Source organism: Cystoisospora suis, assembly GCF_002600585.1.
Source record: "Cystoisospora suis strain Wien I chromosome Unknown contig_2729, whole genome shotgun sequence".
Lineage (NCBI taxonomy): Eukaryota > Apicomplexa > Conoidasida > Eucoccidiorida > Sarcocystidae > Cystoisospora > Cystoisospora suis.
Window position 1 is genome coordinate 27861 of NW_027155525.1, and position 19197 is coordinate 47057.

The 19197-nt window shown below is 55.4% G+C and overlaps 4 protein-coding genes across 4 annotated transcripts; 3 read left to right on the forward strand and 1 right to left on the reverse strand.

Moving 5' to 3' along the window:
• Positions 1–509: 509 nt before the first annotated feature.
• Positions 510–9255, reverse strand: CSUI_005624 (major facilitator family protein). The gene is made up of 12 exons (XM_068065794.1): positions 8677–9255; positions 8282–8366; positions 7689–7786; positions 6912–7033; positions 6272–6450; positions 5543–5637; positions 4846–4910; positions 3898–4438; positions 2964–3116; positions 2317–2390; positions 1984–2043; positions 510–1501 (listed from the first exon to the last, which is right to left on the reverse strand). The coding sequence occupies exons 1-12, from the start codon at positions 8795–8797 to the stop codon at positions 1451–1453; spliced, it is 1644 nt and encodes a 547-aa protein (XP_067922227.1). The 5' UTR covers positions 8798–9255; the 3' UTR covers positions 510–1450.
• Positions 9256–10505: 1250 nt separating this feature from the next.
• On the forward strand, positions 10506–11766 carry CSUI_005625 (uncharacterized protein). The gene is made up of 2 exons (XM_068065795.1): positions 10506–10893; positions 11394–11766. Exons 1-2 carry the CDS (start codon positions 10663–10665, stop codon positions 11481–11483), a joined length of 321 nt encoding a protein of 106 aa, XP_067922228.1. The 5' UTR covers positions 10506–10662; the 3' UTR covers positions 11484–11766.
• Positions 11767–12328: 562 nt separating this feature from the next.
• Positions 12329–13494, forward strand: CSUI_005626 (uncharacterized protein; the record flags this gene model as incomplete). Its single annotated transcript, XM_068065796.1, has 2 exons — positions 12329–12332; positions 12983–13494. The coding sequence occupies 2 exons, from the start codon at positions 12329–12331 to the stop codon at positions 13492–13494; spliced, it is 516 nt and encodes a 171-aa protein (XP_067922229.1).
• Positions 13495–15166: 1672 nt separating this feature from the next.
• CSUI_005627 (uncharacterized protein) lies at positions 15167–19054 on the forward strand (the record flags this gene model as incomplete). The annotated part of the gene is made up of 2 exons (XM_068065797.1): positions 15167–15316; positions 15607–19054. A coding segment is annotated over exon 2 (2625 nt), but the record flags the coding sequence as incomplete, so codon positions are not given.
• Between the last annotated feature and the right edge of the window lie 143 nt (positions 19055–19197).

The following is a 19197-nucleotide window of genomic DNA, read 5'->3' on the forward strand; positions in this document are numbered from 1 at the left end:
CTTGTCGTTCGACAAGAAAAGACCGTGGCAAATGACGGTTGAGTCCTCTCGTCCACCCCGTGACTGGATAGAATGCAAACTCCGAGGAGCACGCCAGGTCGCCATGGCCTGTGCGTTTAGTGTCTGTGTGACCGTAAGACAAACCCCCAAATTATTCATCACCGCAAAGGCTCACGGCCAGTGTGGGTGCGCGCAAGAAAACTTCCACAAACAGGGGTACCCCTGCCGTACGCGAGATACAGCCCTTGCAGTTGAAGGCTCTTAGATTCAGGTAGCGACTCGTACATCATGCCCAATGAGAAGTGGAATCTGCGATATCTGACGCGTGTCTTCGGCGAGGCCTAGAATGCTTATGCAGCAAGAAATGTTGACAGAGTGGGCAGAACTTTCGGTTGAGACAAATATCCTGGGAAATACATAAGGGCCCGACTCTGGAAGGAAGAAACAGCTGGCAGGTGCGTAGGCAACCATCGTTAGCAGTTCGGCGCGGACAGGATAGCAACAACACGTCCCTGGGGTTCGCACTGGAATCAGCAAGGTCCGCACAAACCTCTCTCGAACTCAGAGAGCTGTAGCGTTAGCCCCGGAGACCTGGTAGGCACAACGGGGTCGCGAAACCGCCGTCAAGTCCAAGGTCCCAAAATAACCCATATCCCCCCATGTGTCGATTCACCGCACACCCCTCGCGTGCAGTTCGGTGCCTGGCAAGCCAGCGCGAAAAAAATGCCTAGTCGACTGCTTTGGGCTCAGCGGAACGGTCGACTGGAATCACCAAACCCTTGTCCCACATGCTCAGACTCGCAGATCCGAGTCACTCAGAGGGTCCTTGCAGCCAAGGCATGCAGCGCACTCCGTCTCGACCATTGCTGATTCAAATTCCGCTTTGCCCCAACCAAGGCTACACTGTTAGGGTCGGCAGACAGACAAGAGAACTGCCAGCTTCGGACTCATTATCGAACCAGACGACGACCCCTCGCCCCCCCGCCGCCGCAAGCACCTGCATTGCCAGCTGCGACACCTCGAGACAGCCCAGCTTCCTTTTGACGCCGCGCGAGCCTGCTTCCCAAAACACTTGGCACGATACCTCAAAACGTGTAGCCGCTTCCGCCGTCACGGTTCTCGAGAAAAAGAAGTGAGCAATTACCGATTATTACCCAGGCCGCTGTCAGTCGTAGGGGACAAAAAATCGTATATGAAAAGGTGCTTGGCCACAAGCTGCAAGCAGAACTGTCCCCCCTGCATACAGCCGGCAGCTCAAGACAGACAAGAGGACGTAATAGCACCACGAGTCGAGTGCTCCAGCCACAAGCATTTGGGCAGACAGTTTCAGAATCCCGGTCTCCAGCCCCCGTTTGCCGTAGACAGACAAACGATCCAGGGGCTCTGTCGTACTCTTCACGAATCCGAATCAGCAGTGAGCGCCACGCAGGAGAGGGAAAAGAGGACTCCTTCACTCCAACGCTAGGTGGTCCTGCTTATAAGTGAAGTGCAGGAGTCCGTACTGTTAACGCACGCAAGCACAAGATGCAACAACACAGCTCGGGAGAGTACCTCTCAAGCCTGCCATCATCCGACCAGGCAGATGGGCACAGAAGAGAACACCTGCGCATGGGGTGTAGTCCTCAGCCAGTGACACACTTTTTGCAGGGTCTAACTTCCGCAGCCTACCGAAATGAACTGGCGCACCCACCACATACCAGGGGTACTGTAGTGTAGCACGAAAAGCCTGTAGCATACTGCACTCTGTCCAGCTTGACAGGATGATTGAACGAATCACTCCCCCTGACCGTGCTAAGAAATCGTTAGGCCAAACTTGACGCCAACGCGGACTAGAACACCAGTGCTCTTGAACTGCTTTGGAGAGCCTGGTTGGCAGACATACGCAGAAGTCCCTTCAGCGATTTCTGTCCGATTTGAACTGAGACGGAGAGACGCCGTGAGTTGCTGAATCTAGCTAACTGGAACGGAGAGACAGCGGCTTACCAGGAAGAAGCAAACAGTCCACGGGAAAGCGGTGGCGACAAGAAGAGCGTTCGCAAGAGCCTACACACAGGACCCCGTTGACACAAGGACTGCAAACGAGAAAGTAACAGATGCAGTAGCACGACCCGGAGTTCATCTGGTAGGTGAGGCAGAGCTTCAGTTTGGCAAGACGGGGAGCTGGAACCTGCTCCACATTTTTCCCTGACCTCCACCCCCAGAACGCAAACCCAGGTGTATGTGTGTACAGCTACACATGCCGCCGGGACAGCACTGGAATACGAGCCCGATGAACCGTCAAGACTCTGTGTGTCTGAGTTTCCAGGCGCTCTTTACCTCGATATTCCTGGATTTGAGAGCTTCGGAAGGCGCCGATGCTCCCACTCCGCGGTATCCGAACAGCGATTCAGCTGTACCGCGCGCACAGTCCCAGCACAACAAACGCACCCGATGAACCAGTCCAAGAGCGGAGAAAAGAAAATCTCTGCTTCGGCGCACCCATGTACAGTCAAACACTACCCCCACTCCGTCCAGCTAATACGGACTTCCCGGCAAATGGTAACGAGACCAGACACCAATCCTTCACCTCCTCAGTCCCCCACACCCTACAGGGACCTTGAACGTTATGGAAAGTAAAGCAGCTCTCCGGTACGATACATGCAGAGCCTCCCGTACTTGGAACAGTGCACGGACGGGGCTGACGATGGATTCGTCCTGGGAGGTGCATAGCCCCCTCCACACACCTCAGCTTCAGCTGTACATGTAGAAATCCTAGATGATACAGCCGCTAAACTGCCTCCGAATAACTGCTGGTCGAGATGTTCCCCACACGCGGGAGTGAGGCAAAGACCGCGTCGGTTCAGTGCAAGAGAACAGACGACTGAAAGATGCCCATAAAAAACGCGACACTTGTAGATGTTTTCTCCCTGCTTGGTGCACTGCCCCAGCCGTTTTGAGGAATCCGTCACTGCAGACAGTCTCACCCATAAAGGCGATAACGGGTGATCCAAGCATGGCAGCCACACTTCCCTCGAAAACGATTTGCGTGGCAAACACACTAGCCCGGGCATCGGAAGCTACGATCTCGGAAAGAATGGGTCGATTCACCCCGCTTGGGCACCACGCAATCGCGAAACCTGTACAGAGAACGAAGTGGTACACGAGGCGCGAAACCGCGACTGCAGTTAGCCTTGCCAAAGCACCCCCAACAATCCTCCTACAGACTGCCCTCCCATCGAACACATGCGTGACGACAGACGAAAGTCTTGTCCCAGACTCGACAACTTCCGCGGCTCACTCTCCAAGTATCGAGTCAATAAAAAACTGGACGAGTAGAATGTAGGAGCAAGGCTCGGATAAAAGAGGAGGCATCAGTGTCCGCGTACTTCCCCTGAGCTGGTAACGAAATCTTGAGGCCGACGTACACGCGCATCCCTTTCGACCAGCCGCTACGGGTTGCCGTGGCACGACCGCTCGTGGAGCTCTCGCTAGCGGGCCCGAGACTAGTAGGCCGCTACGGTGCTCTTATAGAAGAACCCGGGAACACCACACCACACCTCATACAACCAGGAAACTCGCACATGAGAGACGGTCCCGAAGATACGTGAATTGCTCCAGTCACCGGAGCAGCTGCCTACCTGAACGCTAAAACGTACACGCGGCCGAAGACCAGTCACTTCGGGTGCCGATCCCTTGCACTCCAACCATGAGAACAGACGCTAAGGACCTGCCAAACTAAGGCAAGAAGCCAGCTCATGAACCCCCCACAGCCCCGCCCTGGTGCCCCCCCTTCACAAGCACACTTCAGGAGTAAATTGAGCTATGGCTTCGGGCCCATACGACAGAAGAGGTCAACAACGTCAGACGAGGGGTTGACGTAGCTGGCGCGGTGAACCAGTTCTGCGCAAACCTCCTTACCGAGAAGTAACATGTCCAGTGCAAAGAGCCCGAAGAACTCCGGCCGCCGTGGGATAACGAGAAGCCCCGTGTATATGAGGGGAATAGACAAAAGTGTTCCCATCTGGCCAACGAAGGGTCGTCCATGGAAGCGACTCCTCTTATCCGCTTGGTCTCCTAACCACCCGCCAAAGAGTGATCCAATCATGCTTCCAATCAGAGGACAGGCTGTCAGCACACTAGCCTGCCAGTCAGGCATGCCAATGTACTGAAACCACATGGTGTAGAATTGGAAGGCATGTAGCGGAATGTAACCGCAGATGCCCTGCAAAAGCAGAATGAAAAAGGTCCTGGACAGGGTCGCTCGGCAGAAGTTCCGACAGCGCCGATACATTTCTCTTAGGGCTCCGGAAGTGCTTTCGTCCGGCATTAGAGATCTGGGCTCGTCTTCCTCTCCTCCGCCGAAATCTTCTTGGCGACGTGGCTCAACGGCGATGATGCGCACCAGCAACCCAGCACACACTGAGAGCATGCCGCTCACGAAGAATGCTAAGCGCCAACCCTGAGCGGCCAGACAAGAGCAGGACGGCTAGAGGCAAGCGACGCTAAAGGAGCTAGGCTGTGAGTGTGCATGTCGTGCCTCGCAGGCGAGGGCCAGCCAGCACGCCCGTTGCCGCCACGCCTTTGAAAGTAAGGGGCCGACCTGTATCGAAGCTCGCTGATCGGCAGCATTGATGTAGCTTCTCAACAAGCATCTCAGCCCAATTCTATGGTGCAGTTAAGCCACCACTAGATGATTCCCAAAACGGAGTTGGAACTCAGGGACCAAAGACGCCAATGCTGCATTGAGTATCCGCCGGCATTTTTTTCTATACTGTGCCGACGAGAACGGGCTCCCCGAGGAAACACTTGCGCTTGCATTCTACAGCTCGGATTGCGCGAGTCTCACGGGGCAGTTGAAGGGCTTACCCGCACACCTTGGACCACTGTAAGACTCGCCATGGAGCCGCCAATGAGCGCACCGACTATGCAGCCTGCACCACACGCAGAGTAAGGAAATACGGGATTTCCCAGTGACCTGTAAAATCTGCATAATGTATGCGACGCGACAGGGTCAGAATAAAACAAGGCTAAGTGACCGGCCGCCGGGGCCACGCTTATCGGCAGTTGAGTATCTGAAACGGCCGTCATCCACCCAGCCAACAAGTTTCAAATCGCCCCCGCACAGGCATGTCCCCGGTGTTCGCTGCCCGCAACCAGCAGCCGCTGAAGTCCTGCTATGTTCTGTGTTCGGCAGGACGCTTGTAATTTTGCCTAAAGCGCGCGGCCGGCACACCTCCAGAAAGTATTGCACACAAGCACTTCGGTGCCAGAGCTGTAAAACGCTTCACAACCGGAAGAAGTCTAGACACGACAAATCAGGAGTTTTTCGTTTTGAATCGCGTACACCTGGGTTTTTTTCTGGGTGCGGGGCCACGGTCAAAGCAAACTGCAATTGTCGATCAGAACCAGTCCCCGAAAGGCAACCTAAAACTCCCGTGTTTTGCTCTGTGCCGGGAGCGTCTTCTAAACACGCTACACAGTGCTGAGACGAATTTGGCGCGGCTGAGGCCGCGCTCGTTAGTCGCGCGTTCTTAGGTAACTGCAGCTTCTCTCATCGGTTCACCTCCACAGAGAAAAAACTGCAGCCACCCGAACTGCTCTCCGCGCATATTTGAAGGAAACAGATCGGAAATAAGGGACTGGGCGACTGGTCCAATGCTGAGCGCAGACAGGTCACACACACGGGGGAGGAAACGCGGAACCCCAGCTTAGCTCCTAGCGCCACAGGTTCGCACTTGGCTCATAACGGGACAATCGACAAGCGCGCTGAGCAGAATACGCATATGGGAGGCCGCGAAAGAACGCAGATGGTCTTCCCAAGCCGTGCCACTAAGTAGAAAAGGCGAACAAACTGGTTGTACTTGCGTCACGACGAATAAAGCCAGACAGCCCGCCCACCTGCGCAGTTCCACATGTGATCATGACTGCTACAGGGATGGAGTGTGCACCACTGTCTAATACAGGACACATGTCAAATCTCATGCTGATTCACACCGGGTAACCAAGTGTCCGCCAGTTTTCCCTCTCCTGATTTTCCCGTCTTCAACCGTGCTTGAACAAGGCGGCCTAGTCTCCCACTTGCGGTACGCCGGCAGCCATCTCAGGTGCAGTCGCTTCCCCTATGACGGCCTGGCTACAGAATTTGAACGGCCTCGTCCCAGTGGGGACAGAAAACCGTGATGGAAGCGGCAAAGCCCTACGCTTCGGGTAATAGGCCCTAGGGCACCGGAAGATACTGCCCTTGTTCACACACGGGAGTGCAGAGACAACCGACCCACCACCCTCCGCTCACCTCGCCATCGCGATACCATTGAGAACCTTGAGCAGAGCGAACTGCCAGTATTGTGTGCTCATAGCGATGAACATGCTGACGAGCCCCCATGCGCAACACCCCGAGGCCAGCAGCCGTACTCGGGAAGTCCGGTCAGCGAGATACCCCCATACTAGCCCGCTTAGTGCTTGAGATATACTCTACAAAAGACACACGCTTGCAGAAACGGAAACCCAGTGCGGCACTGTCGCATTCCGGCGCAGGCAAGGTGGCAGGTGCGGAAGCAAAGAACTGTCTACCTTAGCACATAAGCAACTGCCAACTGCCGGATTGTGTTGCCGTTCGCGGCCGCTCTAAAAAAAAGGCATCACCAGGGGCGCAAAGACAGTGCTTTTCACAAAAGGTAGTGAGAACTGATGTCCTCCTTCAGAAGCAGAAGCTGCCCCATACGGCCAGTCACCCTGGCGAAGACCGGAACTCGAGAAGCTGGCGGCAGCACGCGCTCCACCAAAACAGCAGCAACGTGCACAAGACGTGTCTTCATGGCTTGCGCTGTACTTCAGTCACTCCTGCCCCCGCGCAAACAGAACCGGCAAGTGCGCCGAGGACCCTCCGTCAGCTGGCACGGAACAAACATCCGGGTGAGTAACCCAACCCTCACCTGATAGAAAACAAGGGCTCCCAAGTCCTGGAGCGCCCACGAAAAATCTGCTTGGAGAATCTTGAAGCTCGCAGGCATTAGCTGAAGATCGAGACCTTCGATGCCACTAACGGTGTTCAGAACTGCAGTGAGAAACCCACAGTGATTCCGCTTGCTGGAGTTCAAGCTCGAACTTGCACGCGAGGGCGGTGTGGACAGCCCGAGTACCGCAGCAGACGCTGTGACTACGAGCTTCTTCACACTAAAAGGAACTTTCGCGGCGTTCTGAATCATCTGTGAACCCTTCCCACATGCAGCTGACAAAGCCTATAGAATGCAGGAGTCCAGTGAACCATGAGAACGCACCAACGGCAGCATGTCATTTCCCACCGGCGTCACTGGGGCTCAGGGCGACACTGCAGGAGACGCCGGGTTATGACGAACGCAGAGGCACAGAAGCAAGCGTAGAGCCCTCTGAGTACACATGTTTAGTTGGCCCCAGCTGCCCGTGCCATGGAGACAGAAGACACCAGCTGGTTTTCTTTCCAGTAAATAGCCTTTGATTGCTACGAAGTCTCAACGAGGAACTTGGGCGCCCGACCGCTTCGACGCCGCTGTGATTCCCCGGACACGCTGTGACATTCTGCACTCCATACACTAGTTCACCGCAGCTCCGTTGTCCCTAGAACCGGGAAGGTTGTACACACGTGAACTTCTCAAGTAGCAAAGCTTTGAAAACCCTACTGTTTCCGAGACCCAACTGCATCACTCTTTCGAAGCGCAACCTCAGGGACTCACCAGCCTGTGTTGTTACTACCGAAGGCCCCAATTTGTATTCAGGTTTCTGCGGAACCAGCAGGCCCCTTTCACCGCTCTCCCCCTCCTCATGATTCCGTCTGGGAAGCAGAACCATTCAAGAGAGTTGAGAGGCAAAACACAACTTGAGGACGTCATAGAGCTGAAAAAGAGCAACACCCCCCCCCTACCGGAGACGACGTGCCGCAAGGAATGCCACCGCTGTCCTGCAACACCCAGACTATAAACAGCGGTGGCTGCAGCTATAAAGTCCGTTCATGGATGGGTCAAAGGAGACGGGGCGTTTCAATGCCTGCGCTTACACCCCTGAGACTGCCACGATAGCAAAGCCGGGATCACGGACTGCCCCAATCGAAAAAGCTAGTTACACAAAGTAAAGTGCAGAAAGCTTCACACTCCGCAAAAGTCGCGGGTAGAGCCGCTACTGAGACGATTATACTTCGACAAATATGAGTTTCATACGGGTCAAGAAACAAGCACCAGGTATGTGCTAACTCGGAACCCCGGGTGAAAAAAGAAAATGCCGACGTAGATGGGGTTATCGAACTCCGAGTGCGGTATAGTGTGTGCAAAACGATCCTGCCTTCCCAAAGGAAAAGCTGGGAAAAAAGCTATTCCTGAGATATGGATCACCTGCCTGCGATCTTCGCTTATAAGCGTCTACAAAACCAAAACACGGCGCCCCTTGGCAACTACAGACCTCACTGCCTTCCCTCGCTGTCAGTCGTGCCAAAGCCTTTCGCTCTGAGGCGCCCCATCTGTTTTGTCGACCTCGGAAAAACCAAACTACGTCGACTATGCCAGGGCGAACCCTCCTTACGTCCGCGCATCATACAGAGCCCGCTCACCCCTGTGCAGGTCGTGAAAACACTAGACGCCTTCCGAGTCGGCACCACACCAGCCTACGCCTTATTCTCTTCCCTTGAGAGAAGTGGACGAAGGCTACACAGTACAGAATGTATGCACTTACTTTCGTGCTTCCATAACTGCAAATCAGTCTGCTCCGTGAAGGGGCGAGGCGGGGGACACCCCGGATTACGCTGACAGGCAGCCCGCTGAATATCACCGGTCGTCCCCGAATAAAAAGGCATTGAGGAGACACGGTGATCCCTAGAAAAAGCAAACCGAGTTTCGAACGATAAGAAGCCACGGGGGCGTAAAAGCAGTTCGCCGTAATGGCTGCCCCAGCGCAAGCGCCGCCGATAGGTAGCTCCGGCGTGAATGTGGGAATCGCCCTGTCAAGGCCGCAATGGGAAGCAGCGAAGGACGGCAAAGATCCGGAAGGAAAAGATGAGTAAAGCGGACTTTGGCGTGGTTGCTGTTGAGGAAGAAAGCCCCGGTTTCAGTTCCATCGGAAAGGACAGTCTGACAGGATACGCGCGCTAGCAGGCCACCCGCCAGCGCTATCCGCCATCAGGCGCATGGATAGGGGCAGACTGGGCCTCTCATTTTGAGCGAACATCATGCAGATATATACTCGTTCCCAGTCGACTCTTTCCGTGGTTGCGGTCTAGTGATCGAAATGAATTTGAAAACCACTAATATTTTGTGTGCCCCCCCCCCTCTTGACGTGAGAGACGGGACGGCGGCGAGCAGCCCTGTCTTGCTGCGCATGCAGACTGGCGACACGTAATCTCCCGCATGAGCCTTTCCGAGGCTGGGCTCGAGGCTACTCACGGTTTCCACACTCGGCATGGGCGCTTTCCTGTGGCTCTGTAAAGCCGCTGCTGTACATTAACCGGTACGGCTGCATGAAGCGGCGCGGGAGCTGCAGATCACGGTGACCCTAAGGAACTCAATCACTAGGTTAGGCAGCCTGGCTGCAATCAACACCCAACGGGTTGCGGTCGGATCCTGGCTCGGTAGCGCAAGTCCCTGCGTCGTCCGGACGCCATGTGCACTCTCTCGTCCACGATCTTCCTGTGTGTCTGACCTAGGTCATAATGAGTTGTCTCCCTCTGGATTCTAGTGATGACTCACGGCGAAAGTCATAGAGACGGAATATATGCATCGAGGCGGAGGTCGCATATACGGCAGATCGACAGCAGCATACCACTCACGAGACCATGCCCTCAAGAGATGCCAGATTCCGCTGCGCAGCACGGCAACAACACAACCGAGGCAGTCGCGCCGCCTCATCGACCAGTGAAGACGCTGAGGCTCCTGGTCAGGCTTGGACTATGCGCCGCGGTCGGTCTGCGTAGAACCTACCCTGTACAGTGGGACAAGCGACTAAGCACAGCAACCGGTTTTCTCATAGATCGAGAACCAATCTCAGAAAGCAGTGGAAGTGACATACCGGACTCCACTCGCAAGGTTCCTATGCTAGGCTTTATTGAACGGTGGCTGTCACGACTACCTCCAAGTGTGTGGCCGCCTGCGTGAGGCGGCGCTGCCAGAGCGAAGCACGTGCCAGTACTTCGGTGCCGAGCCTCACGATGCTGTCCCGCTAAGTGGTTAGACTAACGGCAACACGTGTATGGTCTAGCAGCGCCCGACGGTTCACAGTATGAAGTGCCCCCGGCACCAGTCATTGTGGGCCTCATCCATGGAGATCTGGGGCAGAGTAAAAAGGCTTGAAGGCTTTTTCTTTGCGCTGACTCATGTCGCGAAGCCCGAACAGTAACTGACGCGGATTCGTCTCGATGCACGGTAAATGAGAGCGCCGCGCCACCGATTTCTCGCATTTAAGCCGCCGGCTGCAGCCACGGTCTGCCAGTCACCGCAGAAGAGAAGCGCGCGGGCCCAGGACACGGACAGGTGGCACGGCGACATCCCTTCGGTTCCCACAAACCTTCAGGAGAACGGCGCGCAGGTAAACATCCACTAGCCGCTTGCGTTCCGTGTCGCTTCTGTTTCGTTAGCCGTGTCTTCGGGTTATCTTTACTGTCGGTAACAGTTAAGTCTCTTTGGATTCTTCCCCTACGTTCCTGCGTGCGTTGTCGAGGTTCCCAAAATGAGTGTACAGTGTGCGACTCCACACCAATCGAGCATGGCCACTACTGTGGAGCAAATGCAGCTTCAGCAGGCCGCGATCGCTGCAGACCGCACGTACATGAGCGCTGTTGGGGCGGCTGAATCCCAGAAAACTAATGACATTTACTTTTATGCAGATGCGGAAAACCATCCGTGCGAGTATTTCCTTCAGCCGCAGAACCTTACCGTCCCGTACTACGTCGCCCCCGTTGTAAGCCCAGTGTGCATCAGAGTTGCAAACACTGCTGGGCTTTCTTTTTGTCGAGGATCTTGCCCCGCCACATGGTCCTCCGTCGTGCATACTGCACGTCATACAGTGATACTGTTCAGCAGTTACCTCTCAATCCAGGCTGCTTTTCTAGTAGGATTTTAAATACCACAAAGACAGCGGGCGTCCCCGACGAGGTGGCAGTGGTGTCAGCCTAGCTGTGTGTGCTGGCTGTTGTGCCTGCCATCGCGCTTTCATAGAAGTGTGTCTATATCATCTTTCTTACGCTATAGGGCGACTTACGTATGCTGTTGAATTCATGGAGGTTTGCGGCGTGCCTGCCGTAACTTCTCCCGCTAGAGAGCCGTACGATTCTTCATCCAGGGCTTCACACAAAATGGTCGGTATACTGGTGGTGGCTGCGCATTTTTCGTTTCGGTAGGTTCCGTGTGCTGGTGGGACAACCAGGATCCCGAACCTTCCTGCTGTGGGTGTTTGTGCAGTATGAGAGCTACGTGCCCCCAGGAGGCTCCTCGATTAGTCATATGGCTCCCCAGATCAAGCGCATGAAGAAGCGAGGCTGCTGCTGCTGAGCGCAGAAAAGCCGAGGCCAGTAAAGGGCATCCTCGTTCAGTACCAGCGGTGAAGCGGCGGAACTGGCGCGCAGTCGTGTCGCCGCCGGAGGCCTGTCTGCATGGTGTCAGGCAGACCGATGGAACAGCTCCTGAGAGTAAGGTCTTCCTCCGGGAAAAAACCTCAAAGAACTTTTCATGCGGCCCCGCTGGCGTAGAGCGACAGGTTTTTTCCTGATCGATGGCCCATAGCTGACACCAATTTCGACCTGGGTTCTTGTGAAGTGTCACACCCGGAGAACTCTTGTTATGAAACAGTGACCTGCGTTGTTCAGGTGCATACAGTTTTCCAGTGGAGGACGAGCGTTCCAAGCTGCCTTGAAATGGGCCGCTGCTTCTGCAGACACTGCTACAGCTATAGCGCTATGTGGTTAATACCCGTCTTCTCCCTTCGTCCAGGGGCGCGAGCTCGTTGTCCCGGTTCTGTCACTCCGACGGGCAGAGGTCCCCGGGCTGTCAGTACCACACTCAGTGAATCCAACAAATCACACTGGACAGCGCCAAAGACAATTTTACCAGGGTGGACAACGGCAGATCGCACGGAAGCTCCCTCAAGCCACCATGGTGATTGGCCTTGACCAGATGAAGCCGGCAGGGCAGCATTTTCTCAAGAGCGTGTAAGGTACAGAAACTTAAGTCGTGTAAGCCCACAGTTCCGTACAGGCAGAGGCAGAGTCCCCCCGCCAGAGTGACAGGTGCAGGTCGCTGCGATACCAGTAGATCTTTGTGTTGCCTCACCGGACCTAGAAGGGCAGTTCTTATTTCAGCGCAGCTGCTGGTAGCGATGCTATCACAAGCACCAGTGAATGTGTTTCATGAATAAAAATCAGTCCTACGAAGCTACAGAGGCGCCGCTGTCGAAATGGCAGCTTTGTGCACGAAGCGCCTGTCCGGGTTGCCCCCCGGGCACGTCTTCAAGCAGCGCTCCCGGAAGCGCGGCACCTCTGGAAAGGCAAACGCGTATCCGGAAGATAGCGCTGTACTTGGACTTATTGTTGATCTGGACTGACGAAGCAACATCGCCGGCCGAGCAGCGTCCTAGTTCGCGGACCCTGGCCCCGCACCTTCACTGCCCCACTCCGACACCACGAAAGGTCTCTGGGATGAAGCTCGCAGTTGGGGTACTTCTGGTGTTCCGGAATGGTTCCAAAACTTTGTGCTCGGAAGATGCTGCAGCTGGGTCAGTTTCCTGTTCGCGCCCACGAGCGCGATTGGATCCGGCGGTCCCAAGAGCTGCCCAGTTATCCCCGACGTGAGTCTTGGTGACCAAAATCACGCTACCTTGGTGGTCAGTCCCGAAATTGTCTTGAGTGCCTTCCAATGAGCGCAGTGGGTAGCTCCCGCTCTCCGGCCGCACATTCTCCTCCGCCCGCCTCTACGGCAAACAAGTTGTCTTGGAAGTCGCATCTGCTTACCCCCTGCAGAGTTCTCGGTACTAGCAGTCGGCCTCTGTTGAGGAGCAATGGCGACCGCGAAGCAGAGCTCGGAGAAAATTGCTCCGGTACTCCCATCACCACCCGGAAAAAAGAGTCGAGTACAGAAGTCTGACACTTTGAAGGTCACTCGCAAGCACGGGGACACAGACCCAGAAAGCGAACACGCTCCGCCCACGGCTGAGGTGGTGAGTCAGCTGCTGCTTGAAGAGACTATCGAAAAAGCATCTGTCATGCTATACCGCAGGCTAATGGACCGGAGATGCTTCACTTTCGCGGCTTACTGCACCTGGAGAGTAATCCTCTCAAACGTAGAGCTGTGCAGCATCGCGTTTGACCCTGGGGATAAAGATCTCGACGCTTTATGGCAATGTGAGAAGCTGCCAGAACCTGCTCCTCTCGACAGCTGGGCACCTGGCCACCTGCTTGAACGAGCGGTGCCTCCATCAGCGATGCAAATCCAAACCTTCAGGAAGAAGGCGAAACCTGTACGGAACGAAAAGCCCGCCAATCAGTCAGTGAGACGCCCTCAACCTTGAGGTGTCGAAAATCAGCATCAAGTCGCCCCGTTCGAATGCCCTTGTTTGTGAGACCCTCTCGCTCGCTAAGGCTCTTAGTTGACTTCTCGGGGTGATCCGCGCAGGTTGTGCCTGGGCTCTTCATAACGTGCCGGAACGATGCTTGGGCTGCAGGAAAACCACCGTATATCCTGTCAGCTGTTATGCAAGATCAGCGTGGCTCGCAGCGCACTACGTCGTCCCTAGGTGGTTGCTAACAAACCGCTAAGGAGCACGTGATGAAAAGGAAAACGCAGAAGTCTGCTTTACCACAGTTGCCTTGCCCCTCGTTACTCGGTTGTCAGCATTCGGCGCCACCTCCTGGTGTGCTGGCCCTAGTTTTCACAAAGGAGTTGCCGGTGAGCAATTGCATTGCCGGAGGGCACTGGGAGTACGCCTTGGGTACGCTACTCATCACTGCTGGTTCTGCCTCCGAAAACTCTTGCAGTCCATGACTGCCGCAACTTTAACCGCGTGACGTCCAGGAGCAGAGCGTACAAAACTTGCATGGTTTCTCATTTTGTCCCACCGTCTGCGCGTCCCCTAGCTGCGAGCTAAGAAGAGCTCCCCCATTTCGTGTTCCAGACCGTCCAGGCGGGTGCCACTGAGATTCGTTCTAGGAGCTCTCTTTGACTGGAGACCTGGCAGGACTAGTGTGCCCGCGTCCCAGCAGCCGCACGTCCGCCCTGCACGACTGCGAACGCCTCTGTTCGCCGCAATTGATGGGCTAACACAAGTGACTCTGCGCCCAACAGGAGTTGCTGGCGTAATCGAGCGAAGCCACGTGACCGCGTCTGGTGTCCGTTCGGCTTCGAGCCGGCGCAGGTGTCATGCCGGCGCGTGAGAACGGTTTTAGCGATCTAGGGTATGCACCACCGCGTGCGTCTTCCCTCGCATCTTGTGAAGGGTCTTACACAATCTCTCCTGCTCAAATACTTGTTTCCCGGCGAAAGGCACGGAACCTCAACCGATCTTTCGATTTAGTCGAGCCCAGCCCACTCGCTAGGGAACTTGGGCTTCTCTTCGGCCTCCGCAGAGCCGCTGGCATACCCGGGTTAACTGAAGTGGGACGGGGCCCATCTGAGACTAACAAGCCCAGGGTCTTCACAGCGCTGTGTGCACCCACCCGGACCGTGGTTTGACGAGCCTGCTCAACCCCGCGCTCGCAGGTAACGCTGTGAACCCAGTGGACACGCAGCTCGACACAGAGATTGATACCGGAATCCCCACGGGCACACTCCAGCATCACCGTAAGAAGTGTTCACAGACTCTATCAGCCGCACCAGCCTGCTAGATTTCCTCGTCTGCGCCGAAGGAGTGACTGTCCTGCCCTTCCTGCGTGCCTCGGGCACCATTGCTCGCTGGCGCGTACAGGAGGATCACTTGGGTAGGTCTTTCGTCTCCGTGTCGGATAGATCGGGTGCCTCCGCAGGTGTCGACCTGCGGTGGCACCCGATCTACCCGATGGCACATTACTTAGGGGTCAGCATACCCCGAGCCAGGGGACAGGCACGCGGTGGCCTAGATACGGGAATGCAGTAGATGCAACAGCGAAGAGTTCAAGTTTTTCTCTCAGCATGCAGTATCGCATGAACCTCTCTGAGCGTAGCGTACCTCGGAATTGCTGTCCTTCGTCATTCTTGCAACCCGGAGAGTTTTCTATTTTTTTCGGATCTCCGTTTCCGGGTGTCAGTGGGTTGGGACAGGAGATCCAGGGACGCCAGAGCAAGGAGATGGCGCGGCTCATCTGACTGTTTGGGATCCAGTTCCCATTTCGGTGAGACTTCCTCCCTTTTTGCGCTAGGTAAGTGCGGTTTATCTAGACGAGGCACAGCGCTTCGGCGTCCTCCAGCCGTCACGCCGGCCCGTGCTGCGTCTTTTTGTGAAGTGCGCTTTTGCTTGTCCCTGTCGGTATTGCGCTTTCTCGGGATGAGAAACACAAGGATGCACCGTGCTTGAACGTCGCGCGCTGTTGATGCGCCGGCCTACTTATCTGTACAGGAAGGCTCTTTGTAACACTGCAGACACCCTTGTAAAATGTCCGGCAGTCCTTTTCATTTCTGGAGGCGTGACTAGTATATCATGTTTTTTCAGGCAGTGAAGCTTCTCAAGCATTCGGCCGGGCTTCTTGCTAGGGATCGGCCACTAGTGTGCTGTTGGTACGAGTGATTTCGGTTTGGGTCTTCAATGTCTGCTCCTATGCTCTACTGATCTTGACCTACCACGTTGTTTCGCGGCGGCAAAACGAAATGGAGCTCAGCAACGTCACTGTCTGTACGTTCCTGGCAATGCTCTCGTCTCCCAACTGCTGCGTGGTACTGCGGCGGCGCAGCAGCTAACTGAAGGCGAAGCCGGGCGCACGAATGGGCTACTCGCTTTCTATAGCTTCCTTCTGGCAACTAAACTTGGGGCGGACGACGGTGATAACCCGGCGGAGAATATGTATCACAGCAACCCGTTCCATGGAAGGTCTTTCTTGGTGCAAGAAATTTTCGTCTGGCGCAAGTTCCTCGCTATAAGAGATTCTGACAGCGCCGGGGGTGGGCAACGCGGGTAGCTTAGTATTAACAACAGGGACGAGATGCCGCGTCAGCCTTCATGTGTCGTCCGCGCTTGTGGTAAACTAGTGTGCCTCCGCACGCCAGCAATAGACTTCGGTCCCCAGGTAATGATTTGCAGGTGCTTCTGGGTTTGCTGATGGCAGGGTTTCGTGACTATTGGTCGGAGATCAGCTAGCTGCAGCAGGCTTTTCTAAGGGGCTGCACGGGACATGTCCAGGTACTTCTCTTTGTTGCTCCCTGTATGCCGCTTCTGGGATCCGTCCAAGCTGTGGCCTGACCCTACCGCGACCAACTATCCTTCCCGTTGCTGCAAAGCAAGCTGATAGCTCGGATCACCTTTGTTTAATAGACAAGATGCATCAGCCGGGCTACTTCAGCGAACATGGGGGTCCGGCTGATGTCGCCCCCCGGTCTTGCTACGCGGTAGGGTCTCGGATGGTAGCTTCTGCAATTGTCGACGTTAACGCTTTTCCGCTGACTTCTCCGACTGCTTTAGCTCTCCCTTCGAGCGAAAGCTCGTCTTCCGACTTGTCCCCTGCAGAAGCCGACCACCTTCTGTCATACATCCCTTTCTTTGGTCGGCTTTTTTCTAATCGACAGAAGGAAGAAAAAGGTGATAGGCACATTGCAGCAGAGGCTGCTTCTTGCCTTTGCGCGCCATCCTTGTCCTCCCTCCTTCCCAACGCGAATGCTTGCCGGCTGCATGGCAATGTTTACCTCACTGCATGGCGGGACAACACTGTTTTCTGCTATGTCATTCCTGAGCCTCCGTCTCCCTTTCTTCCGACCTCCTCTTCATGTCGCCTCCCTACCGGTCTCCCTCATGTCCGCACTTTCTATTTCGTTCACAGTGACGCGATCAAACTGGCCAGAGTGTTGCCGGAGTACGGTTTTCTACTCGTCTATGCCCCGAAAGATGAGCCGTACAATCCCCTTTCTCCCGGGGAGGACAATTTGTTTCTTATCCAGTATGCCGCTTCAGAAGAGGAGAAATATATGTCTTTTTCTTCAAACAGTTCTTCGGAAACAGCCAGATGCGAGGCGGCTGACGACAACACCCAGCCACGCTGTGGGGGAGCGCCTCCCACGGTTTCTTCACCGTTCGCCGCTTTCAGTTCTTCGGCGTCTTTCCAGGCCGACTCTGCACTGAATCTCTCTCCGCTTCCCATCCGACAAGTCTTTTCCATTCCGGAGCCGGCGTATCCTGTGGTTCTGGTTGACAGTTGCCCGAGTGGTCTCTTCCTGTTCGCAGCAGATATGACCAAGCACAGAGCGTGTTTTTTCCTACTCAGAGCTGAACTTCTCGCTGCTTTTCTCGCTCGGACGAAAGATTCTCCTGGTGGGACAAGTCACCTGTCTGCGGAGACACCCAACGAGTTTGAAAAGAGTTCGAATTCGAAGGAGCTGAGCGCCGTAAGTGGGACAAGTGTCGAAAAGGAAAGTGGAAGTGCCTTCAATGGCGAGCCGAGGATTTCCCCAGTGAACGGGGCGCGCGGAGATTCGAAGGCTCAGGGAGAAATCAAAACCGCGTGTCTTCGGGAAGCGAAAGCGGCAGAGAATGCTGGGTATCCTGCCCCGCAGTTATTCGGTTTCGAGAGACTGCCGGAGTCGCATTTACTCGTGGAATTCTTCCCTTTGTTACCATCGACACCGACTGCTTTCTTCCTGGACAGAATGCGAGACCGGTTCTTTTTGGCTGGTTTCGACGCGAGCGAGGGCCGGGCGTGGCTAGGGGTAGCCAGGTTCGACAGTCTTCTCCAAGCGCGGGATACACCAGATGAGGTTTCGGACAAGGGGCCACGTCGTTTTCGATTTCGGGACGAGGAAGAAGTACTGGAAGAGGTGGCCCAACGTGGAACCTTCTACGAAGACAGCGCAGGAGAGGAGGTACGTCCCGGCCAGAACGGAACCAGTGTACGTCCGTCAGTTTCATTCTTTCCCGCTCTTTCTCGTCTCCGTCTTGCGGCCAAGATCGCGGCTAGTGGCCGCCGACGCGCTGCAGAAGAGAACCAGCTGGTTAATTCTCCGCATCCGCAGAGTCCGCGACAGTCGACTGTCCCCGGGGACGAGGGAGAATCTCAAGGTGTTCGGTCGAGAAGAGACACTAGCGAGGGAAGCGTATCAAAGGGAGACACAGCGGGGCTTCAACAACAAGCCTCAACCGAGGAAGCCGAGCAGGGAGACGATTTGGATGAAGCGTGGGGCTGTAGGTTTTATCGTCCCGTTGCTGTCTGCGAGATGGCGCGCCTTATCGTATCACACGCGAACCAAATTCAGAAAGAGGAACAAGTGGCGCAGCAAGAGACAAAGCAGAATTCTTTTTTTTGTCGGGCACGCTGGTCCGACTACGAGCGTGTCAGGAATAATGCGGAAATGGAACACGCGGGTTTTGGCGCCGACAAAAATCCGCCGAAGCCTCTAGAGGAAGACGTCGAGGTTACCGACATTGCACTCTCAGCTGATGGCCGCCGTTTAGCTCTCAGCTTCTCCTCCCTCGAGATTCTTATCCTGGCCGACCAGGAAGAGTGCGACAGACTGAAGAAGAACAAGCACGACTCGCAGGGAGACCGCCGGGGAGGGCACAGAGACAGCGTAGATTCGGAGGAAAACTGTGCAGGCCTCCTCCTGCCTTGGCTCTACATTCCGGCTCACTTCATATGGCATCTCCGTTGTACTGCCGCATTGGGCCAGGGACCGTGGAAGCCAGGTGAGCTGCCCGGTGCCGTTGCACTTCCAGAAAAGAAGACAGGCAAATACCCGTGTCCTTTGGTTGCCAGTCTGCGGCAGACTGGGGCACACGTGCAGCTTCCACAAGCGTTAGGGTGTACGTTCGTCGGCAACAGCAGATGTGAGGGAGAGGAGACAGGTTATCAGGAACAGGCTCGTGGAAACGCAGGCGACGTCTTGCTCGTGACTGTAGGGATCAAGGCGTCATGGGATCACAACCGGGGTCTGTGGGGCTTTGACTCGGGAGAGCATCAGTTAGTGGGGGAAGGGGNNAGAAAGAAAAAGAGAAATGAAGAAAAAACTTCGAAGGGGAAATCGCTTCCGGGGGGGGGGAGAAAAGCTGTGACTCCCCTCGCTGCCTGTCAGCTCTCAGTGCAGTGAAAAACCACGCTACGTT

Coding starts and splice junctions, on each gene's coding strand:
- CSUI_005624 (XM_068065794.1), bottom strand. CDS start 8,797: ATGCCTTTTTATTCGGGGACGACCGGTGATATTCAGCGGGCTGCCTGT. Junction 7,034..7,688: donor GGTAGTAACAACACAGGCTG/GTGAGTCCCTGA, acceptor TTCTCACTGCAG/TTCTGAACACCGTTAGTGGC. Junction 2,044..2,316: donor TCAAATCCAGGAATATCGAG/GTAAAGAGCGCC, acceptor TCCTGTGTGTAG/GCTCTTGCGAACGCTCTTCT.
- CSUI_005625 (XM_068065795.1), top strand. CDS start 10,663: ATGAGTGTACAGTGTGCGACTCCACACCAATCGAGCATGGCCACTACT. Junction 10,894..11,393: donor CGTACTACGTCGCCCCCGTT/GTAAGCCCAGTG, acceptor GTGTTTGTGCAG/TATGAGAGCTACGTGCCCCC.